Source organism: Tamandua tetradactyla, chromosome 17 (genome assembly GCF_023851605.1).
Source record: "Tamandua tetradactyla isolate mTamTet1 chromosome 17, mTamTet1.pri, whole genome shotgun sequence".
In the NCBI taxonomy this organism is placed as follows: domain Eukaryota; kingdom Metazoa; phylum Chordata; class Mammalia; order Pilosa; family Myrmecophagidae; genus Tamandua; species Tamandua tetradactyla.
The window spans coordinates 10,515,658-10,539,282 of NC_135343.1; the positions used below are offsets into that span (position 1 = coordinate 10,515,658).

General features: G+C 34.7%; 2 protein-coding genes across 9 annotated transcripts in view; both read right to left on the bottom strand.

The window, feature by feature from the left end:
• Positions 1-8,254, bottom strand: part of CDKL4 (cyclin dependent kinase like 4) — an 80,630-nt gene extending 72,376 nt beyond the window's left edge. Inside the window, exons 1-2 of one of the 5 annotated variants that reach the window (XM_077134046.1) lie at positions 8,141-8,254; positions 6,248-6,304 (exon numbers count right to left, since the gene is read on the bottom strand). The gene's annotated coding sequence lies outside the window, so the exon portion shown is untranslated. Of the gene's footprint in view, positions 1-4,134; positions 4,335-4,577; positions 4,811-5,248; positions 5,304-6,247; positions 6,305-8,140 lie in introns of those variants that run through there. The other 4 variants (XM_077134043.1, XM_077134045.1, XM_077134044.1 and 1 more) reach the window with 4 other exon arrangements.
• Positions 6,909-23,625, bottom strand: part of MAP4K3 (mitogen-activated protein kinase kinase kinase kinase 3) — a 210,672-nt gene continuing 193,955 nt past the window's right edge. For 3 of the 4 annotated variants that reach the window (XM_077134040.1, XM_077134038.1, XM_077134039.1), the window contains 6 exons: positions 23,295-23,466; positions 19,366-19,434; positions 19,188-19,280; positions 16,266-16,336; positions 9,038-9,093; positions 6,911-8,386 (listed from right to left, as the gene is read on the bottom strand). In XM_077134040.1, the coding sequence (XP_076990155.1) occupies positions 8,299-8,386; positions 9,038-9,093; positions 16,266-16,336; positions 19,188-19,280; positions 19,366-19,434; positions 23,295-23,466 (549 nt within the window). In that variant the 3' untranslated portion in view covers positions 6,911-8,298. Of the gene's footprint in view, positions 8,387-9,037; positions 9,094-16,265; positions 16,337-19,187; positions 19,281-19,365; positions 19,435-23,294; positions 23,467-23,625 lie in introns of all 4 variants that reach the window. The other variant, XM_077134037.1, reaches the window with a different exon arrangement.

Genomic DNA, 23,625 nt, shown 5'->3' on the forward strand with positions numbered 1-23,625 from the left:
TATCAATCGTTTTTTTTTTTTGTAGAAATTGACAAGTTGAACTGAAAATGTATAGAGAAATGTGAAGGCCTTAGAAGAGTCCAGATAACTTTGAAAAAGGACAAAGTTGGAGGACTGAGTCTATCTAATTTCAAATTTTACTATAAGTTACATTAAATCAAGAGAATGGTACTGGCATAACAACAGACGTTTATCAATGTAATAGAATAGAGTCAAGAAATGAAGCCTTTTATTTTTAGTGTACTGATGTTTGACAAAGTTTCCAAGGCAATTCAATGAGGAAGAATAGTCTTTTCTTCAACTGATGGTTGGAAAATTGGATATCCATAAAGAAAAAACCAAAAACCAAAAGTACAACCAAACTTAGACTGCCACAAAGAAAACTAACCTCAAAATGGATTACTGATCTAAATGTAAGAGAAAACACAGGAGAAAATCTTTAGGATCTTCAGGCAAGTGAAGAATTCTTAGATATGATTCCAAATGAATGACCCATAAAAGGAAAAAATGACAAACTGGTATTTATCATAGTTAGTATTTTGCTCTTCTAAAAAAAATTGTTCCATTAAGGAAGTGAAAAGACAAGCCACAGACTGAGGAAAAATACAGCAAATCATACATGTGATAAAGGATTTGTAAACAGAGTACATAAAGCACTCCTACAATTCAATAATAGGGAGACAACCTAATTAAAAAGTGAGCAAAAGATATGAGTACACATTTCGCCAAAAGAAACACAGAAATGTCTAATACCCACATGTATAAATGCGACTCGACATCACGGAAATGCTGATTAAAATTAAAACTACACTAAGAACCCACTAGAATGGCTAGAATCTAAAAGACTGACAATAACAAGTGTTGAAAAGGATGTGTAGAAACTGGAACTCTGGTGGAAATATAAAATGGCATAGTCACTTTGGAAAACAGCTTGGTATCTATTAAGGAGAAATTTAAAAAATACATCTAGACAAAGATATTTAGCAAGTACTCTTAGTAGCATTATACATAACAGCCTCAAACAGAAAATAATCCAAACATCCATCTGCTAAATGGATAAAACAAAATATGGAATGTCACTGCAATATTTATTCAGGAATAAAATGAATGAGGTACTGAAATTGAGGTACTAAAATGAATGATATACAGTATAATGTGGGTGAACATAATATAAACTAATGATAAGTGAAGGAAGTCAGAAACAAAAAACTGCATATTTTATGATTCCACTTATATGAAATTTCTAGAAAAGGCAAATAAACTACTGGGAACATAAAACATCACTGTTGTCCAAAACTGTTGGATTCTTGCCAAAAATGCAAACCTGAATCTAATCATGAGGAAACAGCAGACATAGCCAAATTGAGGTGCTTTCTACAAAATAACTGGCCTGTACTCATAAAATAACATTGTGCTGGTTTGAAATGATGTATGTACCCTAGAAAAGCCACATTTTAATCCTAATCCCATTTTGTAAAGGCAGCCATTTCTTCTAATCCCTATCTAGTACTGTATGTTTGAAACTGTAATTGGATCATCTTCCTGGATATATGACTCAATCAAGAATGGTTGTTAAACTGGATTAGGTAGAGATGTGTCTCCACCCATTTGGGTGGGTCTTGATTAGTTTACTGGAATCCTATAAGAGAGGAAACATTTTGGAGAAAGTGAGAGATTAGGAGAGAGCAGAGAATGCTGCAGCACCATGAAGCAAAGAGTCCACTAGCCAGGGGCCTTTCGAGATGAAGAAGGAAAACGCCTCCCCGGGAGCCTCATGAAACAGGAAGCCAGGAGAGAAAGCTAGCAGATGATGTGTTGTTCTCCATGTGCCCTTCCAGATGAAAGAGAAACCCTGTGTTCACCATGTGCCTTCTCACTTGAGAGAGAAACCCTGAACTTCATTGGCCTTCCTGAACCAAGGTATCTTTCCCTGGATGCCTTTGATTGACATTTCTATAGATTTGTTTTAATTGGGACACTTTCTCAGTCTTAGAACTGTAAACTAGTACCTTACTAAACTCCCCTTTTTAAAAGCCATTTTGTTTCTGGTATATTGCATTCCTGCAGCTAGTGAACTAGAACAAACATCAAGGTCATGAAAGACAAAGTTGTACTGCTTCAGGTTTAGTGAGACTAAAGAGACGTGAAAACTAAATGCAATATGTGATCCTGAATTGGATCTGGAAGGGGGAAAATAACTATAAAGAATAATACTGGAATAATCAACATAATGTAAATACTGATGGGAGATTAGATAATACATTTTCTGATTTTGGTCATTTGTAATGTGGTTATATAGGAAATATCCTTGTTCTTATGAACAAACACTGAATTACTTAGGGTATTTACTCTCAGAAGGTACAGAAAGCTATGTGTATTATGTATATCTTGAGAAGAAACAAATGGAGTAACATGTAAAACATTTATTTAGATATATCTCTGTACTATTCTTGCAAGTTTGAAATTACTATGTCAAAAATAAAGCTATTTTTAAAAATCCAGATATTTATGGTAGGATTAAATGCCTTATCTCACTTATTTTCTTCACATCTACCCCCATGATACTAAAAACATCTTTCTCTAACAGATTAGTTATTGTCCTTCCTTAAAAATGTTTTATAGCTCCTAAAACCATAGAATAAAGTTCAAACTGTAGTATATTTATAGCCCTTTCCACCTTGGCCTCAGTTTACCTTTCCAGTACTGCTACCTCAGATTCTTCTACAAACACTTTCAGGTCTCTAATTCTCTGCTCATACCAGTGCCTGGAATGTTTGACCCTGAACTCGTTTTTCCTTTAGTTCAACTCAAATATCTTATTCCAATCCCCAAAGTCAGGCTCTTTCTCTGGACACAGGTTTTGATGAAAATAACCTTTCTACACTCTTTTTAAACATCATTTATCACACTCTTGATTAACCCATTGGCTGACTCATAGGAGGCACTCAACCTTTTTGAAGTCCTCTTTTAATGCTATATGCTATCTTTCCCACTAAACACTTAAAGTGATTTTTATTTTTAAGTAAAGGCAGAAAATTCCTCTTTTTTGTGTGTGTGTGGGCAGGCACGGGGAATTGAACCTGGGTCTCCACCTTGGCAGGTGAGAACTCTGCCACTGAGCCACCGTCGCACCGCCCAAGAAGTTCATTTTTATTGTTAATATAGTACTTGCTTGTCTCCTGAGTTCAGTATTCACAATTACTTGCCTCTCAAGTTTTATAAAATCCTGTGTACAAAGGCAACGACTGGCATAGAGACACAGACCTACTAGTGAACACAGGCGGAGACAGAGGTAAATACTTGAACGGATCATTACATTCCTTGAAATTTTTCTATTTAATTTCCTTCTTTTAAGAATTTGCAAAATAATGTGCACTGAAACAGAGAAAACATTTGGAAGCTGATTATTTTCTATGATTATATAACAAATCAGGTCTGGAGAGCTCAAGCAAGCCTAAGAAATACACTGCAAAAAGGAAAACAAAGTCAAGAAAGGGAGAAGGAGGAAATGGTGGGTAGAAAAAAAGCAAAATAAAAAATTCAAAATTCAACATGTTATAATTTCCTAGTTTAAAAGTTCCCGGGATATTCACGTAAACACTGGAGTTAGGAATGAGGTTGGAAAGGAGAGTTTTTCAAGACCAAGCCACAGCAATTAGAGATTCTCCAAGCACAAGTCACAAAGTGCTGAGCAGAAAAATGGGCTCTGAAATCATTCTGCACATGTCGTAAACATAACCCCCAATTACTGCATTTCACACCTGTTTATAAACTTGGGCTGGTGACGGCACAATCGACTTCATTAAAAGCATCCACGGAAATCAGAAGAGCATTTAATACATAGAATCCAAGAAAGGAATTCGTTTCACAGCAGCACCCTCAAACGTACAAGTCTTGTACCCTCAAATGCACAAGCCTGGCCTAAATTCAGCCTTCAGGCCCCTGCCCTGGCCTCGGCCACACCGAGCCTCCGGCCGCGCGCGTGCGCCCCACGGAAGATGCCATCGACTCCCCTCCGCCGCGACGAGCCCCCGCGACCCTCTCCAGGGCCGCCCCTCCCTCCCGCCCCAAGGACCCGCACCCGGGGGTCGCGCGGCCGCAGCAGCCAGGTGCCGCCTCCGGCCCCTCGCTTACCCTCCCTTCCACAGGCCACCGCAGAAGGCGGCCCCGTGCTTCTCTCAGGAAACGCGTCTTCGCTCCCTCCCTCGGGGCCTGCCACTACGGCGCCCTTCTCTCTCCACCACACACCACCCCACGCGGTCGAAGGCCGGCACCCGCCGCCCGAACCCGCACTCAACACGCAGACGCGCGCGAGGGGGCACGCGGCGCCGAGCGCCTGGGGCGCGGTCGTGCTGCGCAGGTGTGCGGGCTCAGCGGCTCCCGGCGGAACCGCAGCGGCGTTTCCCGGGCAACCAGGACGCCCAGGCGGCGCGGCGCGGGGCGGTTTCCGGCGCCGCCCCGCAGGGGTTCATCAGGGTCGGTAACCCTTGGACCCAGCCCAAAGTGTCAAACTAGGGATGCACGCGAGAATCCTTTAAGATGCCGTGACGAAGGCGCTCAGGAAGTATTTTAGTTACCTTTTCCCTTGACGCTGTCATCACACCAAGTCCTGTCCCTTCAGAAGGCGTCCAGAACACTAAAATTGAACACACGTAAATACTGAATATCAATGAGTCCATTTCCCTGTCTGGGTAGATACCTTCAGCTATTAAAATCCTGTATCATCGGTCATTGCTCTGGTCCTGCCTTACGTCCAACAAGTTTGTGGTAAAGCAAACTTTATATAGAGAAAATCAGAATTTGAAGTCAAGTTCTTAGAGAAATCAAAATCAAATTTCAGAGGGAAAAACCACTGGAATGTATTTTAGAGAGCAGTGAATATGTTGCCTGAACTCCGTTTAATAGCATGGTGGTTAAGAGTAAACATTTTTCACTTGTAATCCACTCGGGTCTCGGGCATGGGAAGCAAGGATTCTGCCACTGAGCCACCATCGCACCGCCCAAGAGTAAACATTTTGAACCAACTGCCTAGGTTGAAATCCTGGCTTTAACATTTAATAGCTATAGTCCTGGGCAAATTAATCTTTCTGTGCCTTAGTTTCTTCACCTGTAAAATGAAGTTAACAATACCAATCTCGCTGGCTTGTTTTGAGGATTAAGTGGGAGAAACCACAAAAAGCATGTAGAATAGCAACTGGACACAAATATGTGAATTAGACACATTATATAACTTCAAGACTATTCTTACCCATTGTTGTTACTCGTTATTTTGTACAGCATACACTTTCATTTCTTTCAGTACTGGTGAAAACACTGATCCATCTATTCTTTATTTTCCTGGTCTTTACTGCAATCAGTGACACACTTGCACGATGGATGATGACAATAGGTCCATAAACAATGGATCTCATTTTCCTCAACACCAATGTCTAAGCACCTAGTTAATAAGATAGCTTGAACTGCAATGAAGATGAAATATTGTTTCAACATTTGAGTTGCTGTCTTGCTTTAGAATGCACAAAGGTCCATAATCAAAAGTTCTTGTGTGGCGCTCTTAAAATTTAAGCATTTTTATTTACCGAAAATGATTCTTTCTGAGGCATGTGATTCTTGGACCACATTCTGAAACACTGATTTACATCCAATGCCTACCAGCGGTTTTTATGCAGGGTTGTGTATCAGAATCACTTGTATATTTTTGTAACATAGGTTACTGGGCCTCACTTCCAAAGATTATTCCAAAGATTACAGGGGTCTGCACAACCAACTGCACATTTTCTGGAAATATTTCTAAGTGCTTGAGAGTTAGTTAAATGTAATGGATAAACATTTTTGAAATTTTACATTTTATATAACTTATAGGGCTTGAAAACCGGAAAAAACAGTACTCAGAAAAGGAATAACAACCTTGCCAATAAATGCTAATAACAGCAACTTGGTTTTCTAAAAATCTTTTCCATGAGTCTGCTTGGTGATGATATTAAGTTGCCTAAGATGTGTTTTAAAACATAGTTATTCAATTTTAAATGATAAAATTAGTCACAATGCATTTGTTTGGGAAAAGTGATAATGTATACAACTGCTATATTTATTTGCTTCTGTACTCTTTAGAAGTCACATTTTTAGAAATGGAAACTGGTCTAGAGTAAAGCAAATTGTCCAAGTTCACAGTAACAAGTAGTGGCATAAGCAAATGGAGCTTTTAAACCCCCAATCCAATTCTTCCCACTTAGTCTTTTCCTCTTACCTCCGGAACTGCAGTTCCCAAATATACTCTCTAACACTGGAGACTGGCAAACTTTTTCTGTAAAGGGTCAGACAGTAAATATTTTAGGTTTTGTGGGCCATACATTTTTTGTTTTGCAACCATTCAATTCTGTCATTGCAGTGCAAAAACAGCCAAAGAAATATGTTAATACATGCTGCTATGGTCCAATGAAACTTAATTTACAAACAGGCCATGGGCTGAATTGGGCTAAAGACTGTAGTTTGCCCACCCCTGCTCTAACCAAAAAATCTATGAACATTTGAGTTTCTTGAGCAGGAAGCTGAAGGTTCTACAGAAGATTCTCACTTATGGGAATATTACTGATTCATGAAATTGAGATCGCAGATCAAATAAAAATACTTTTTTTTTTTTTTAAAAAAAAGTATTTTTAAAAGTGAGGAGGCACTGTCTAAAACAGTAAGGAAGGAGATGGTCAACATACATATCAATAAATGTATTGGTCTGAGAAGACAATCTTTGTCATCTGGGTAGATTATTCAGATGGTTAAAAAATTTTATAGCTTCTCACTAAGAGCAAACAAATAATTCAAACTACTGATATTTGAGGGACCACAGTAGGATATTTAAGGATTTGAATGCAGAATAAAAAAAAATGCTTTTTCCCTTAAAAACATTTTAATCTTATTATATACAGATTAAGCAAGATAACAAGCTATTATACAACAGCATGTTAAAAAAACATGTTTATTTTACACTATGTACAATCAGGAACATATTTAAAAGCATTATCAATTAAAATAAATGAAGACCATAAATCACAATTTAGTTTGTTCTTAGTGTATATACTCACATTAACATATAAAGAATACATACCAAAAAAGAGCCCAAAGTGTACATTTTGCTTAAACATGGTATATACATATTCCGTTGGAAAATAGCAATCAAAAATGATTTTAACCAAAACTAAGTTCTTGTGACGCATAGTAACCATTACATTGTTTGCATGAGGTAGTAACTAAATTATTTTGGCCATGTGTTAATATTCTAAATAAAAAGAAATATGAAAATGATCAGACAATAAGGCCAACAAAAGTAAAAATTCCACTAAAAATTTGAATCACTTCACTCTATGGAATGTCATAGTTCCTCAATGTGATTTTATGAAATGTTTAGTGTGGACACTTTAATAATGCTGATTTATTCTTTGTGCCTATTGTAAATCAGACAACAATTGCAGTGTTAACCTCACGGTACCGCTAGTTTGTGATCCAAAATTTCGCTCAAAGTTATTGTTTTTAGCAGGAACAAGCAATGTTACAAGATTGTGTTTAAATATAAAAAGACCAGTTACTACAACAGGTGGTTGATTGGTTTGTTTCACAAAGAAAACAAATCCAAATACATTTAAAAAAGATGTTGTGGAGTCAACTGCATATTGACAATGTCACAGCTTACTTTTGTGACTTAATACATCACATATCAATACTTTGTGCAAATATAAACACCAGTGTACTTGCATTAAAATTAAAAACAAGATTATAAAATGATTACAGCCTCCATTACAGTTTTAAAAGTTATAAGATTTATATTCATATTACTAAATTACATATAATAAAAATACAATAGTGTTAAATGTACTGTTTCCATTGTCAGCATCCCATTTTGTAATATAACCACACCCAATAATATACTAAAGAATTCTTAAAATATTAATCCCAATTGCAATTTTCATCAACATTTACATCTGTACACATAAGACACTTATACATCTCATAAAAGTATATTATCTACATAAGCTCGTTTGTCTTCAGCAATATGAAGTTTCACAGAAAAATACTGCCTATATGTACAAAGATTACATAACAATGAATTAAGCACTTGTGTGGTTCAATATGCTAAATATATCCATACCACTTAAAACAAAAAATTTTCCCATCTTTGTCTCATGCCACAATAAATTACAAAGTAACTGAAGCCAGGTTACTGTAGCTTTTGTACAGCTTCAAGCATCCATTAATGTTGCAGCAGTAGTGTTCTTTCTATAGTTAACTGTCAAAGCACAACATTTCTCAGTAACTGTTTTCATGACCCGCCAGGATGTATAAATTGCTATTTGCTGTGGGGTTATCAGTTGGCCTACTTTCCAAAACCACGACCCTAAAAATAATAAACAAACAAAAAAACATGTAACAAACACAATTATTCTTGAAAACTAATACAAGCAGGAAAAAACTTTCCAATGCTTCTCCATTACTTGCCTCTATAAATGCTGCTCATTTGCAGAAATCATTTGCAAATCACTCTAATTAAAAGGCCAGCTTCAACTCTGGGAAGTAATTTTACTGCCCGCCACCTCCCACCTCTAAATCCAGTGTACTTGTAAGACTCAGAGGGACTAAAAACCTGTATTAGGAAAAATGTGGAGGAACTTCTTATAAATGTTAAAAAATCTGCAGTTCAAGAATAAGAAACTAAAGCAGAATAGAACTCAAATCCTATTTGGTACTAAAAACAAAAAGTGCTCTTTTTTTATACATGGCACTTGCTCTTTTTTGTGCTATAACTTAGATTTTAGACAGTATGTTTAATGCAAAACTAGCACAGAGAGATCTATAAATTCCAGTACATGGAAGATAGGTTCATTTTCAAGGGTTTTCTTTCTGACTTGTACAATTTTATAGTGTGAAAAATACAATGTGGAACACATTTATTGTAGAAATTTCAATTCTCTTTAAAAAGAAACCAGTTCCATGCTGAATTTATAAAACACCTTTAGAATTAAATATTTAACATAACCCCATTTCATACCTGTCAGATCCAAGAAGCCTGAAAATTCTTGTGCTATCTGAAATTTCCTGTGTTACCTGTTAATTAAAATATAGTTTCAATTTCTGAAATTAAAGATACAAAATTTTATATGGGCATTTCATTTATAACACTACAGAAAAGAAACACAGCTCCTAAGATGGAAATATTTCCCTGCAGACTGTAAATTTATTAACTCGGCACATAAGGTGTATTAATTTGTTAGTATGGGAGGCTAATTTTGAATTAATCACAAAATATGGGTAAACGAAAACCATTTTACTTGTTAAATTGTACACCTCAAAGCAAAAACACTAAAAGCAAAGTAACCAGTCCATTTTATTCATTAGAAATCTTTAATTATTTATGGTAATATTATGTTAATGCTAACAGTAAGCTACTGAAAGCAGCAAGCCACTTCTATCTAAATATTATTCTTTGAAGGCTGTAGTTTGGTATAACAGGAAGTGTTTAAAAGTCAGACATGACTTGAGTTTGAATCCCAGTTTAACCATTTATTAGCTGTGACACTGGGCAAGATAAATAATCTCTTGGAAATGGTTTTGCTACCTGCAAGATGAGAGAGAAAATATATACTACAATATACTTGTATATATTTTATATATTTAACATTTATTTTATATATATATTTTTTCTCTCTCATCTTGTAGGTAGCAAAACCATATAACTATTACTGTGGGTACAATGTCTTATAAGTATTAAGTGGGTACAATGTCTAAGTAAGGAAGTGCTCAAGAGATAAAAATTGTTTCTCCAATTTCTTCCCCATTCTCTTGAAATAATAAAATATTTTGTAATGGCATATATTCTTCTAAAAGTACTCAGTGTGACCAATTACCTGTTGGGGAGGTAAGAAAAGGCCTACAGGAGAAAGAGAAAACCACTCTCCACAGCTTAATGAATTCAAAACATTCTCTATTATAATGGCAGTAACTTCTCCCCCAAACTTGGTATGCTGAAAAAACAGAGTTCTCTTAAATATATTTTTTTTAATTAGAGAAGTTATAAGTTTACAGAAAAATGATGAAAAAAAAACAGGGTTTCTCTATACCCCTATTAGGCACATGCAGTTTCCCCTATTGCCAACACTGTGCATTAGTGTCATACTTTTGACACAGTGATGAAACAACGGTGATGAAACAATATTATTAAAAATTAAGGACTAACTATTGTCCTTAATTTAATTTGGGTTCATTGTTTGTATTGGATAGTTGGGTTTTAAAATTTTTTCTCCAGTAACATAGATTACAAGCTAAAATGTTCCCTTTCAACCATATTTAAATCGACAAGTTAGCAGTATCAGTCACATTCACAATGCTGGGCTCCTACTGCCACCATCTGTTCATCTTTTCACCCAAACAGACACTCTGTACCAATTAAGCATTAACACCCTATTTCTTATCCCATGCTGGAACTGTTAACCTCTACTCTACTTCCTGACTCTGAATTTGCTGATTCTAATTATTTCAAAATCAGTGGGGTCATATAACATTGTGATTAGTGTCTAGCTAAAGATGTCTTCAAGGTGCATCCATGCTGTCACATGTATTAGAACTGCATCCCTTTTTAAAGGTGAATAATGTTCCACTGCATTTATAAACCATATTTCGTTTATCCAGTCATTGGTTAACAATTGCTTCCAAGTTTTGGCGATTGTGAGTGATGCTGCTATGAACATTGGTGTGCACCGTCTGTTCCAGTTCCTGCTTTCTCTTCTATGTATATACCTAGAGGTGGGTCAGCTGGATCACATGGTAGCTCTGTACTTAACTTTCCGAGGAACCACCAAAATGTTTTCTACAGCAGCTGAACCATTTTACTTTCACCAAAATCAACACGGAAGTGTTTCTGTTTCTTCACATGCTTGCCAACACTCGTTTATTTATTTATTTTGTTAAATAGTAGCCATTCTAGAGGGCTGAAACAGTATTTTGTGGTTTTGATTTGTATATACCTTATTATGTTGAGCATCTTTTCATGGGCTTTTTGATCATTTTATATGTTCTTTGGAGAAATAACTATTTGTGTCTTTTCTCTATTTTTAAAACTGGGTTGTCTTTCTGTTGTTGAGTTGTGTGATTTCTTTATATTCTGAGTATCAAAACCTTATTGGATAGGTGCTTTCAAATACTTCCTCCATTCTGTGGTTGTTTCTTCACTTTTACATTAGAGGCACAAATATTTTTAATTTTGATGAGGTTCTATTTATCTATTTTAAAATTTTATTTCTTACGCTTCTGGTAAAAAGCCTAAGAAACCACTGCCTAACATACGATACTGAAGATGCTTCCCTATATATTTTTATAGTTTTGATTCTTATATTCAGGGATTTGATCCATTTTGAGTTAATTTTTGTATAATTAGATAGGAGTCTATCTTCACTCTTTTGCATATAAATATCCAGTTTCCCTGGATATTTCCTTTTCATTCCTTTTTTTTTTGTATGCTGTATGTCAGGGTCACATTTCATTCTTTTTCCATGAGTATCCCCTTATTGCAGCACCATTTGTTGAATGCTTTTTCTGGCTTTTGTTTGTTTGTTTGCTTGTTTGTTTGGGAAGTGCATGGGCCAGGAATCGAAGCCGGATCTCCCACATGGCAGGCAAGAATTCTACCAATGAACTACCCTTGCCCTCCCCTGTACTACTTCTTGAAGAGATTTTCCTTTCCCCATTGAGTGGACGCGGCATCCTTGTCAAAAGTCAATTGGCCATAGAAATAAGCATTTATTTGTGAACTTTCAATTTGATTCCACTGATCTATACATCCAACCCTGTGTCCTTACCATGCTGTTTTGATTACTGTGGCTTTGTTAATAAGTTTTAAAATTGGGAAGTGTGAGTCCTCCAACTTTGCTCTTCTTTTTCAAGATGGTTCTGACTATTTTGGACCCCTTATTATTTCATATAAATTTGATGACTGGTTTTTCAATTTCTACAAAGAAGGCTGTTGGAATTCTGACTGGAATACAGTTGATTATGTAAACCACTTTAGGCAGAAATGACTCCTTAACAATACTTAGCCTTCCAATCCATGAAAATGGAATGTCCTATTTTTGACCTATGTCTTTGGTTTCATTTAGCAATGTTTTATAATTTATCCTGTGTAAGTCCTTTATACTCTTGGCTAGACTTATTCCTAGATATTTAATTCTTTCAGTTGTTACTGTAAATGGAATTTTTTCCCCTCAATTTTGTCTTTGGATTGTTCATTACTAGCATATAGAAACGCAACTGATTTTTGCGTGTTGGTACTGTACTAGGCACTTTGCTAAATTTGTTTCTTAGCCCTAGAAGATTTTGTAGGATTGATATTAGGATTTTCTATATATAAAGGATCATGACATCTGAAAGACAAAGGTTTACTTCTTCCTTTTAAATCTGGATGCCTTTTATTTCTCTTTCTTGTTAACTGGTCTGGCTAAAACACCACTGAATAACAATGACAAGCATCCTTGTCTTTTTCCTGATTTTACGGGGAAAACTTTTAGTCTTTCACCACTGACTATGATGCTAACTTTAAGATTTTCACAGATGCCCTTCATCATGTTGAGGAAGTTTCCTTCTATTTCTAATTTTCTAAGAGTTTTTATCAAGAAAGGGTGCTGGATTTTGTCAAATGCTTTTTCAGCATCAACTAAAATAATTATGTTTTTTTCCCTTCGTTCTATTAATGTGGTATATTACATTAATTTTGTTATGTTGAACCACCACTTGTATTCCTGGGATAAATCCTTCTTGATCACGGTATACAATTTTTTAATGTGATGTTGGATTCAGTTTGCTCATATTGTTAAGGATTTCTCCATCTCTATTCATCATTCATAAGGGATATTGGTCTGCAATTTTCTTCTCTTGTGGAATCTTCATGTGGCTTTTGTAGTAGTATGATGTTGGCCTCATAGAAAGTGCATCTTCTTCTCAATTTTTGGAAGAGCTTTGGGCAGGAATGGTGTTAATTCTTCTTGGAATGCTTAGTAAAATTCATCAGTGAAGTCATGTGGTCTGAGGCTTTTTTTGTTGGAAGGCTTTTGATTTTGATTCAACCTTTTTACTTGTTATCAGTTTGTTCAGATTTATTTCTTCTTGAGTTAGTGTAGGAAGCTTATGGTTTTTAGGAATTTGTCCATTTCACCTAGATTATCTAATTTGTTTGCAAACAATTCTACACTGTTTATCTTCTTATATTACTGGCTATTGGTAATAATGTACCCCCTTTCATTTATGATTTTAGTTATTTGCATCTTAAATTTATAACATCCTAAATCTGTAATATTCATGTTTGATTTGATACCAAGTTAAATTCAATAGCATAGCATACACTGTTCCTATACCCCTTGGTATACCCATGTTTCTGCTGTACTTGCTACAGATTACATTTTTATATATTATATGTTCAAGATCATAGATTTATCATTACTTTTATGCATTATTATTTTAGAATCTATAAGAAGTAAAAAGTGGTGTTACATACCACAAAATACAATACAATAGCACTTTATATTTATAATTACTCATATGGTTACCTTTACAAGGACTCTTTATTTCATTATGCTGCTTTGATTAACTGTCTGATTTCTTTTCCTTTCAGTCTGAAGAACTCCCTTTAGCACTGCTTGTAGGGCAGGTCTAGTGGTGACAAATTCCCTCAATTTTTGTTTACCTGGGAATGTCTTAATCTCTCTCTCATCATTGAAACATAGGTTTGCCAGATATAAAATTTGGCAATTGTTTTCTTTTAGTACTTAAACAATTTCATACCACTGCCTTCTGGCCTTCATGATTTCTGATGAGAAATCAGCACTTACTCTTATTGAGACTCCTTTGTACATAACATGTTGTTTTTCTCTTAAAGCTTTCAGAACTCTTTCTTTGTCCTTGGCATTGGACAGTCTGACTACTACGTGGCTGGGTGGGGTATTCTTGAAGTTTATCCTATTTGGGGTTCAATGGGCTTCCTAAAAGTGCATATTCATGTCTTTTGCTAAATTTGGGAAGTTTTTTGCCATTATTTCTCTGAATATTTTCTTTGCCGTTTTCTTTCTTTCTTCTAGACACCTAAAATGCTTATATTGGTATACCTGATGGTGTCCCACAGGTCTGTGAGGCTGTTCATTTTTTAAGATGATTTTTTCTTTCTGCTTCCTAGCCTGAATCATTCTGATTGCTTTGTCTTCAAGTTTAGTGATTCTTTCTTCTGCTAGCTTCAACCTACTACTGAAACCCTCCAGGGAATTTTTCATTTCAGTTATTGTGGTCTTCAATTTCAGTGTTTCTGTTTGGTTCCTTTTAGAACATTTCCATTTCTTTATTGAGATTCTCATATTATTCATTCACTGTTTTCCTTATCTCCCTTATTTCTTATCTCCTTGAACATATGGAGGATTATTTTTCAAAAGTCTTTGTCTAGCATGTCCAAGTTGTTGATGCCTGGATTTTATCTTGTTCCTGTGGACGAGCCATCATTTTCTGGTTCTTTGTCTTGTATTTTTGTTGTACATTTTAATATTTTAAAGAGTTAAGTCTGGAATTTAGCCTGTTAGTTGTCTATTCCTTAGGTTTGTATTCAGTTGTTGATATGACAGAAATTTCCTTGAGTGCCAGGAGCTAACAAAAACAAACAAACCAATGTAAGAAAAAAAATTTTCATAGTCTTTGCAAACTGGTTCTGTGTTGGCCAGTGATCTTCTTCAGAGTTTAGGCCTCCTATTAAGATCAAACCAAGGAGAATACAAAATAGAGGTCCTGTCTGTCTTTTCTGGGCTTGAGTCTTATTCTGGGCTTGTGCTTACTTGTAGTCTTTGGAATCCCACTTACAAGAATTCAAATGCCCTGTCTACTCCCTATGAAACAGATTTTCTCTATTTCACTGCTCTTTTGTATGACCTAAAGCAGGTAATCCTTGGCCCCGGAATGCTGTGATTTAATTGTCTGTCACACTGCTTTAGCTGTCTTTCCGGATGCTACCTGATAGACTGGCATGGGCATGCAGGAATCCCAGTGTGCACTTACAGGTTACTCTGCTCCCTCCAAAACAGCACTGGGAACCCTACGGTGACAGGGAGAGGGTGGGGAGGGGCCAGCAAGGGCAGCACGAGTCTCCTACCATTTTAAAAACTTGGCTGATTACTACAGAAGCCAGGGACACTTCTGCCAAACATATTACAAGCTTTGTTTCATTTAAATGTAGCACTGAAATGAAGTAAGTACTATTTTTTTAAACTCTCAATTCATAGATGAAAAAAACAAAGGCAATTAGTTAAGTGACATGCCAATGTCACATTGCTACTGAGTATTAGAACTAAGACTTGAATTGGATGTCTTGACCCTAGAACTAATGCTCATCAGCACAGTACTATACTACTTATTTTGTTAAAGTGCTCTGAGTTAATGATTTTAGGACACAAATGAGCTTTTTTTTTTTTTTTTCCCTGAGAAGCCTGAAATTCTCCTTTTCCTCGAAGATGATCAAGTAAAACTTATACTACTGTGAATGGTAGAGAGGCTTGGACTACTGGAAGAATTTTTGATGGCTTTGTTAACGACTTTCTAGGAGCAAGTACCATGCCTCGATCCTATTTATAACCCTGGCAATTTCTGTCATAAATGTTAAATTGAGGTGTATATATCACATGGCTTGAAGTTAAATTATCCCTAAAAAGTTGGGAGGACTCACGAGCTACAGATAAAAGTTACTAAAAGGGAAGAGAACAGGGGGCAAAGAATCTTGTAAATGTTAAGTGAATAAGGATTAAAGAAATAGGAGTGAAATAGAGAAATGCAGAACCCTTGACTTATAGCCTGCTTTAGGCAGCATTAGTCACTATTTCTGAAATGCAAGGTAGGAAAAGTGACTCAGGACAGAGGGAGTTAGCCCTCTTGTTTCAGGTGATGGTCTGGAAAAGTTGAAAGAAAATTACAGTTGGCTAATTTTCAGCAGTATTAGGAAGCTATAATTCTGAATATAAAGATCATTAACTGGATGTACATAAAATATGTACTGACGTTCTTTGAGTAGTGGAGAAAGTTGGCTATAGAGTATGTGTGATTTAGCTTTACTATTAAACTGAATTTAGGAAATAGTAACAAAGTTAGCAAAGCAATTATTACTTGTATCAGTTAGGAATTTTCCAAAGTTAAAGAGAATTGAAGTAGAATTTGGTAATGTCTTGTGACTATTTAATGGATACAATTTTTAAAAGATTACTTACCTCATTAGATCTAAAACTTCTACCTTGCATTCCATGTTTCCAGAAAGCGAGTACACTGTCTTGTAGGCAAACTAGCAGGCAAGAATAGCTCAATTACTGTTAATAGTACAAAAGTTCAACTGATAAGCATCGTATCATTCCTCTTTCTCTCTTTAATAGCAATATTTCAATTGTTAACTAATGTCAAATATTCTATATTTATATACCATCTTTATTTTTAAAAGTGTTTGTTTAATATACTATATAGAACTTATTCATTTTTCATAAAAGAAAATTCACAAAAAACATTTTTATACGAATTTTTGTTTTGCTAAACTGACCTAAAAAAATAAGATACTTCAAATATAATATACATAAATACACACACAAATGTACCTACCTATCAAATCCTAAAATATGCCATATTTGCTTTTTTGTTTTAAATAAAAATACAGCTAGCATCCCCTATATAATCCACCCTAATCCACTCCTGCCTTTCCTTCCTCCCAGAGATAACCACTATTATAAATTTAATATTTGTAATTCTCATTTGTACTTTTACTATCACTGCACAGTAATTTTACAATGTCAGTAAAAGCTTTATATATCAGGTTTCCAAGTTTCATACATTTGGCATGATGAACATTTGTTTTTAGTTTTTTTGTTATTACAAACAATGTGGCAATAAATATTCTTATACATCTTGTATACTTGTGCAAAATCTTCTCTGGGGTAGATACCTAGGAGAAGAATACATAGCTTCTAAATATTTTAATTGCTTTTAATATTTACATATTTAATCCACAGTTTTGTGTGGATTGAGTGATGAAGAAATCTAACCTTGTTTCCCACAAATAACTAATTTTAACCAGCATCATCTGTTTAGAGTAGTCCATCATTTCCCTTCTGATATTTACATGGGACTTTATGGCATTTCTACTTCTGGGCTCTCTCTCCTGTTCCATTCCTCTACCTTTTTTTTAATGCCTGTGCTGCTATGCTACCACACTGTCAGACACTATACTTTGATTTTATAGGAAATTTCAATATCGAGTAAGGTATATTTTTCAACATTTATTTTACTATTCTTAGACTTTGGCTTTTTCACGTGAAATTCAAGATCATCTTATTAAGTGGCACAAAACACTGGGTTGGGATTTTTACTATAGAATGCACAGAATTTGTGGATTAATTTGTGAAGAACTGACACTTTTTTCATAATTTCTACTCATAAACATAGTATAGTTCTTTCTTTGTTCAAATCTTCTTTTATATATTTAAATAATAATTTTGGATTCCCTGTGTAAATGGCCTCTAACATGTTCTGATTAGATTTATTTCCTAAATCTTATTTTGTTGCCATCGTGAATGGGATCTTTTTTCCCTATTAAATTTTTCACTGATTACTTCTGGTATATAGGAAACTTATTCATTTGTGTTTATTCATATCTAGCAGATCTGAATTCTCTTATCAGTTCTAGTAATCTATTAGAGTCTCTTATCTATGTAGATTCCATCAACAGAAAAGGATCTTTCCAACTTCTCTTTCTAATCTTCATACTTCCTTTTCTTGTCTAATAAGACAATGTTGAAATGTGATGACAGCAAGCCATTTTTGTCTTAGCTTGATCATTATACATGATGATTATAATAAGTTTTGTTAGATTAAGAACACTTCCTTCTATTTCAAATTTGCTAAGAAGTTTAAAGTTTTTTAAAATCCCGAATGACTTGCATATTACTGAATGCTTTTTGTGTATCTACTGAAGATTTTGATTTCTGTATTAGTCTTGTTTGATTTTAATATCAATGTTTATTTCATTTATACATTGATTCTTTTCAGCATTCCTTTTTGATCTATATCTGAAACAGTTTGTATACAATGGGATTATTTATTCCTTCAAGGGTGAATAAAAACAACATTCAGGCTTTATTCCTCTCATGGGGAAAGTCTTGATTACCAGGCATCCCAAGCAATGAAGCAAAGAGTCCGTCTCTAGGTCTCCATCTACTGAGAAATACTTTTAATCTTTATCAGTCAGAGGCCTAGCTCTGGTCTACTGGTATACCTGGAGCCCAACAGGTCTGTATGACTTTAGGCCTGCATTCTGCTTTGAGTTTCGGTTCTTTGCTTATCTTGCTTTTTGACCCTGGCTATATTTACTAAACCTGGATTCAATTTTAACATCCTGAGCATATGTGTCTTCGTAATAACTCATCATCATCATCATTTTGGGGGAAGGGAAGGGAAAGAACAAACAGTACTAAGTAGGTCCTGGTTGGGAAAAATAAAACCAATAAAAAAATAAGGTATCTGTCCTTGACCTTACCTTTTGCCACACATACACAACCAAGTATCTTTATTTCACTAATAAAGAACACCAGAAAAACTGTGTATCACTAAATACTAAATTATCATTCAATTTCGCAGAACTATCTCATAAATGATCAGTTTCACCTTGCTTTTCCTGAATGCACTCATTTTAGAATACTGATTCTGTCAGAAATCCCTTTCTGGAAAAAGCTCTCTGACAAGCAAGATGTGAAAAAAAGAAGGAAAAACTGACCAGAAGACAACAGTAAAAACACAATAGAGTACACAATAGAGTATATCTAAGTTATAAAGAACTTAAAGGGAAAGTCTACAGAAGTCCAGAAGAAATGAAAATTCATTAACTATGTTATAACAAACAATATTTCTTTTAAAAATGACAAATCTGTAAAGAAGATAACATTATTTATACTACAGTTAGTGAACTATTTTAAAGACTCTAATATTCATTATATTCTATGTTTTTCTAAAATGAGTTCTTAATAACACAGTTTTCTAATTTCAGATAAAATTATTATTATTATTATTTTTGCATGGGCAGGCACCACAGATAAAACTATTTTATCCTGCTCATAACACAATCTATCAGTCTATACAAAACTCTGACTTACCTATTGATTCAATCTGGAAATCAAAGGTGAGCTCTGATGATAATTTTCTACTAGATTTTAATCTTCCTTGGAGATTTACTATTTTAATACAACCTAGAGAAGAAAAAATGTTACTCAGAAACTAAGATAAAAATAATCTTATCAAAACAAGATGTTCACAAATAAAAAAAAAACTTACAGTCCAAGCATACAAGAATGGTATCTCTCTCCAGTTGGGTTACATGAGTAACACTTGTTTGTGGGGTATCTAAAACACAAACAAAGTTTGATAAATGTACAGAAAAAAAGTATTTAAAGCATATGGACATTTAAAAATTGAGGGTCAATGCATTTGAAATGGATATACACCTTTAATGTAGTGGTTGGTAGCTTGGACTTTGGAGCTAGACTGCGTGGGTTCAAACTATGCTAAACTTTTTAAGGACTCAACATCATAAGTGTTAGCTATTGCTATTACTACTGGTGGTGGCACTACTTTCATTCATATTTGAAACTGGGACTCAGGAATTCTAATCTTTTAATTACTGCTATGACTGATTTCTAATTTTAAGCTCAGAAGGTCAAGGACTTTGCCTTAGGTGCCTAGCACACACAAAAAATACTTATTGAACGAATGAACCAGAATCAAACAAGTTACTTCAAGTACAAACATATTAAAAATATATTGAACCAGGAGGCACAATGGTGGCTCAAGTGGCAGAATTCTTGCCTGCCATGCTGGTGAGATAGATATATATGGAACCAAAAGTATGAAGAACAAAAGAAATAATAGATAAACTGAACTTTATCTAAATTAAAAAAAAAAAGTACCTGAAAGGAAGTTATCAAGAAAAGAAATTAACCTACATAATGGGGTAAAATAATTGTAAATCATGCATTTGTTAAGGGTTTAATTTAAATAAAGACCTCCTAAAATTCAACCACAAAAAGAGAAACAGCCCAACTAAAAAATGGGCAAAGGGTGGGCCACGGTGGCTCAGCAGGTAAGAATGCTTGCCTGCCATGCCCGAGGACCCGGGTTCGATTCCCGGTGCCTGCCCATGTAAAAAAAAAAAAAAAAAAAAAAAAAAAGGGCAAAGAACTTGATTAGACATTTCTCCAAAGAGGATATATAATTGGCCAATAATAAGCACATGAAAAATGCTCAACATCATTAGCCATTAGGGAAATACAAATCAAGACCATCATGAGATAGCACCTTATACTCACTTAGATGATTATCACTACAAAAATGAGAAATAGCAATAATAGCACGTGTTGGTGAGGATGTGGAGAAACTGGAACCTTGTGCACAGCTGGTAGGTATGTAATCGGTACAAATACTGTGAAAAAGAGTTTAGCAGTCCTTCAGAAAGTTAAACTTAGAATTACGTAATCATATGATACACCACTTCTAAGTATATACTCAATATACTCAAAAGAAATGAAAACAAGGACTTGAACAGATATTTGTTCACCAATGTTCATAGCAGCATCATTCACAATTACCAAAAGATGGGAACGACACAAGTGCCCATCAACAGCTGAATGGCTAAACAAAATGTGGTATATGGAAACAAAGGAATATTATTTGGCCAAAGAAAGAAATGAAGTTCTGATAAATGCTACATGGATGAATCCTGAAGACATCAAGTTGAGTAACATAAGCCAGATACAAAACTACAAATAACGTATGATTTCAATTATATAAAATACGTAAAATAAATTCATAGAAATAGAAAGCAGATGACAGATCTCTAGGGGCCAGGGTGGGAAGGACAAAGATGGAAGATTATTGACTAATGGGTACAAAAGTTTTGATAATGGAAGGTGGTTATGGTGACATAATACTGTGGATGTCATCATAGTTTCCTGGGAAGGAAGGTACCCATAGCTGTATAAAATAAAATTCCTTTTGATACAGGAAATGAGGCCTTTTGTTCAACAATTAGAAGTAAAGCATTTACAATTAAAATGTTTGGGAGAAGTAAGGTATTAACTCAAATTCTCTGACAACAGGATCTTAATCAACCAACGATCCCTTACTGTTAAATAAGGAGGAAGAGATGAGAAAACAAGTGGGCACCAGCTTTCTGAAAGGAAATTGGGTGGATAAGGAAGAATGTAGTATGGGGAGTTTGGAGCCAATATGAAGCTGCATGAGGTTGCTGAGGACGATGTGTCCTTAAAGGAAAGCAGAATTTCAAATTTAATGTGTGGTTTAACAGAACCTGGGCTTCAGCAAGCCAGGTAATTACCTCCAGGCTTTTGTAAATATATATATATCTTTTAATCTCCCCAAAAGTTGCATGCATAATCTTCCAGGCTTTCAACAAACTCCTGCCTTATCAATATATTATTGGAAAACTGACTCTTTAATATTTTCCAATTAGACAAAATCTCTGACAAAGGGTCTTTTGGCAAGACCTTTAAAAAGACTACCTTTTAAAATTGCCTTTGTACATTCTACAACAAACCATTGTAAAATGATAGTTTTTATCTTTTATTTTTGTTAGAGAAGTTGTAGGGTTGCAGAAAATAAAGGGCTCCACAAATGCCTATTATTAACATCCTGTATTAGTGTGGTATAGTTATTAAAATCGACAAAAGAACATTATTTTAATTGTACCATAGTCCATGGTTTACATTAGGATTCTCTTTTTGTATTATAGTCTTATTTTTAAAAAATTTTTATTCTAGTAACAGATATACAATCTAACCACTCAAATACATATTTCAGTGGTTATTTACATTTATAATATGGTATTGGTAAAGAGAAAACGTAAAAAAGCCTCTAAAAAAAGTAAAAGGGCTGCATAAAAAAACACATAAAAATAAAGATAAAAGAGCCTTTAAAATCATGCTTTTAAGTGTGAGCTCAACCTGTTTTAATTATCATGAAACTCAAGTTTTACCTACATGTACAGCCTGCAACAACACAATATGACAGTTTCAAACAATAATCAAATTTTTTGTAAAAAGTTCATTAGTTGGGAATAACATTTCCTCAAGTACTAGGGAAACTAATGAGAAAGGAAAGATTTGCTACGCTACTTGACAATGTAGAACAAAACATAAGGCAAAAATTTATATTAGAGAATTATTTTTAAGTACCCTCAAATGCCAGGTCCCTGGAACAAAATCAAGGGGCTTATAGAAATGACAATTCTTAGGCTGTACTCCAGACCTACTGAATGAAAAACTCCAGTTGTGTGGCCCAGCAACGTATTTTAATGAGCCTCCAGGTAATTCTGATGCAGGCTCAAGTTTGGGAATCACCAGTCTGTATCAAATACTCAGTGATCTCTGTTATCAACACTCCTAGTAAAGTGAGGAAATGTGATTAAAAAGACAAAATCATTCAGGGAGGCAGGGTAAGTGGGGTTATGAAATAATGTAATTTTTCAGACATACCACTAAAAATTTTTTTTTTGAGTTTTAAAATTTTATTGTGGTAACATATACATAACATAAAATTTCCCATTTTGACCACTTTGTAAGTACACAATTCAGAGGTGTTAATTATATTCACAAGTGTTGTGTTACCATCACTATCATCCATTACCAAATTTTTTTGAAACAATGAAATCTTTACAGATTACTCAGCAAGCTTTAATGGAAAAATAATACTTTCCAATCTTGTGTTCTTTATTTTCCTCTTTAGGATTTGTACTGTGTGATTTAAGTAACTTAAAGTTCATTATTTTAAGGGGTAAGAGTCGGGGGGTCTGCAGAGGCCTATGGGAACTGTTATTTAAAATGTCATATTTTATGTTGTGCTTCTTAAAAATAATAAAATGATTGAGATATATGGAATTTTATAGTAACAGATATGCTCCTGCAAAATTGTGAAGTATAAGTCACTGAGGATCAGATTCATATCATATTTCATTTCTAAATTAAAAAATTGGTGTATATACTTTGGATAAAGTAAGCACACAATACACATATCCTGTTAATTGAATTCTTTTAAAATACCTCAAACAAATTTGGCTATTTTAAAAAAAAGCAAGTCATCATCTCTCAATTTAGTAAGTTTTTAAGATGGGTTTTCATGTACAATTTTTGTTTAGCGATATGGTAAAATTATTAATGATAAAACTAGTATAGACAATAAAAATCACAAACCTGATTCTGTGAACCAAGAAGAGGTAGAATTTGGATTGACAGTCTCAAATCGAACCACCTGGTTGAAATCTCTCCCTCTACCGACACCAACACAAACTAAAGGGTACTCCTGCTCAGGAACGACCAGCATTTCAAACATTCTAAGAGGACATGGTATAGGAAAGTCTATGTGCTGGAGAAAGAAACGAAAATACAGTAAGCAAAGGAACACAAAAAGGCAAATCATTTCACGATGACACTATTAAACAATTTTTAGTTGTATAAAAATATAAAATAGTTTTCTACTATAAAGAGCAGTCCTTGTCTAAGAAACCAGGGAATGCAGAAAAGT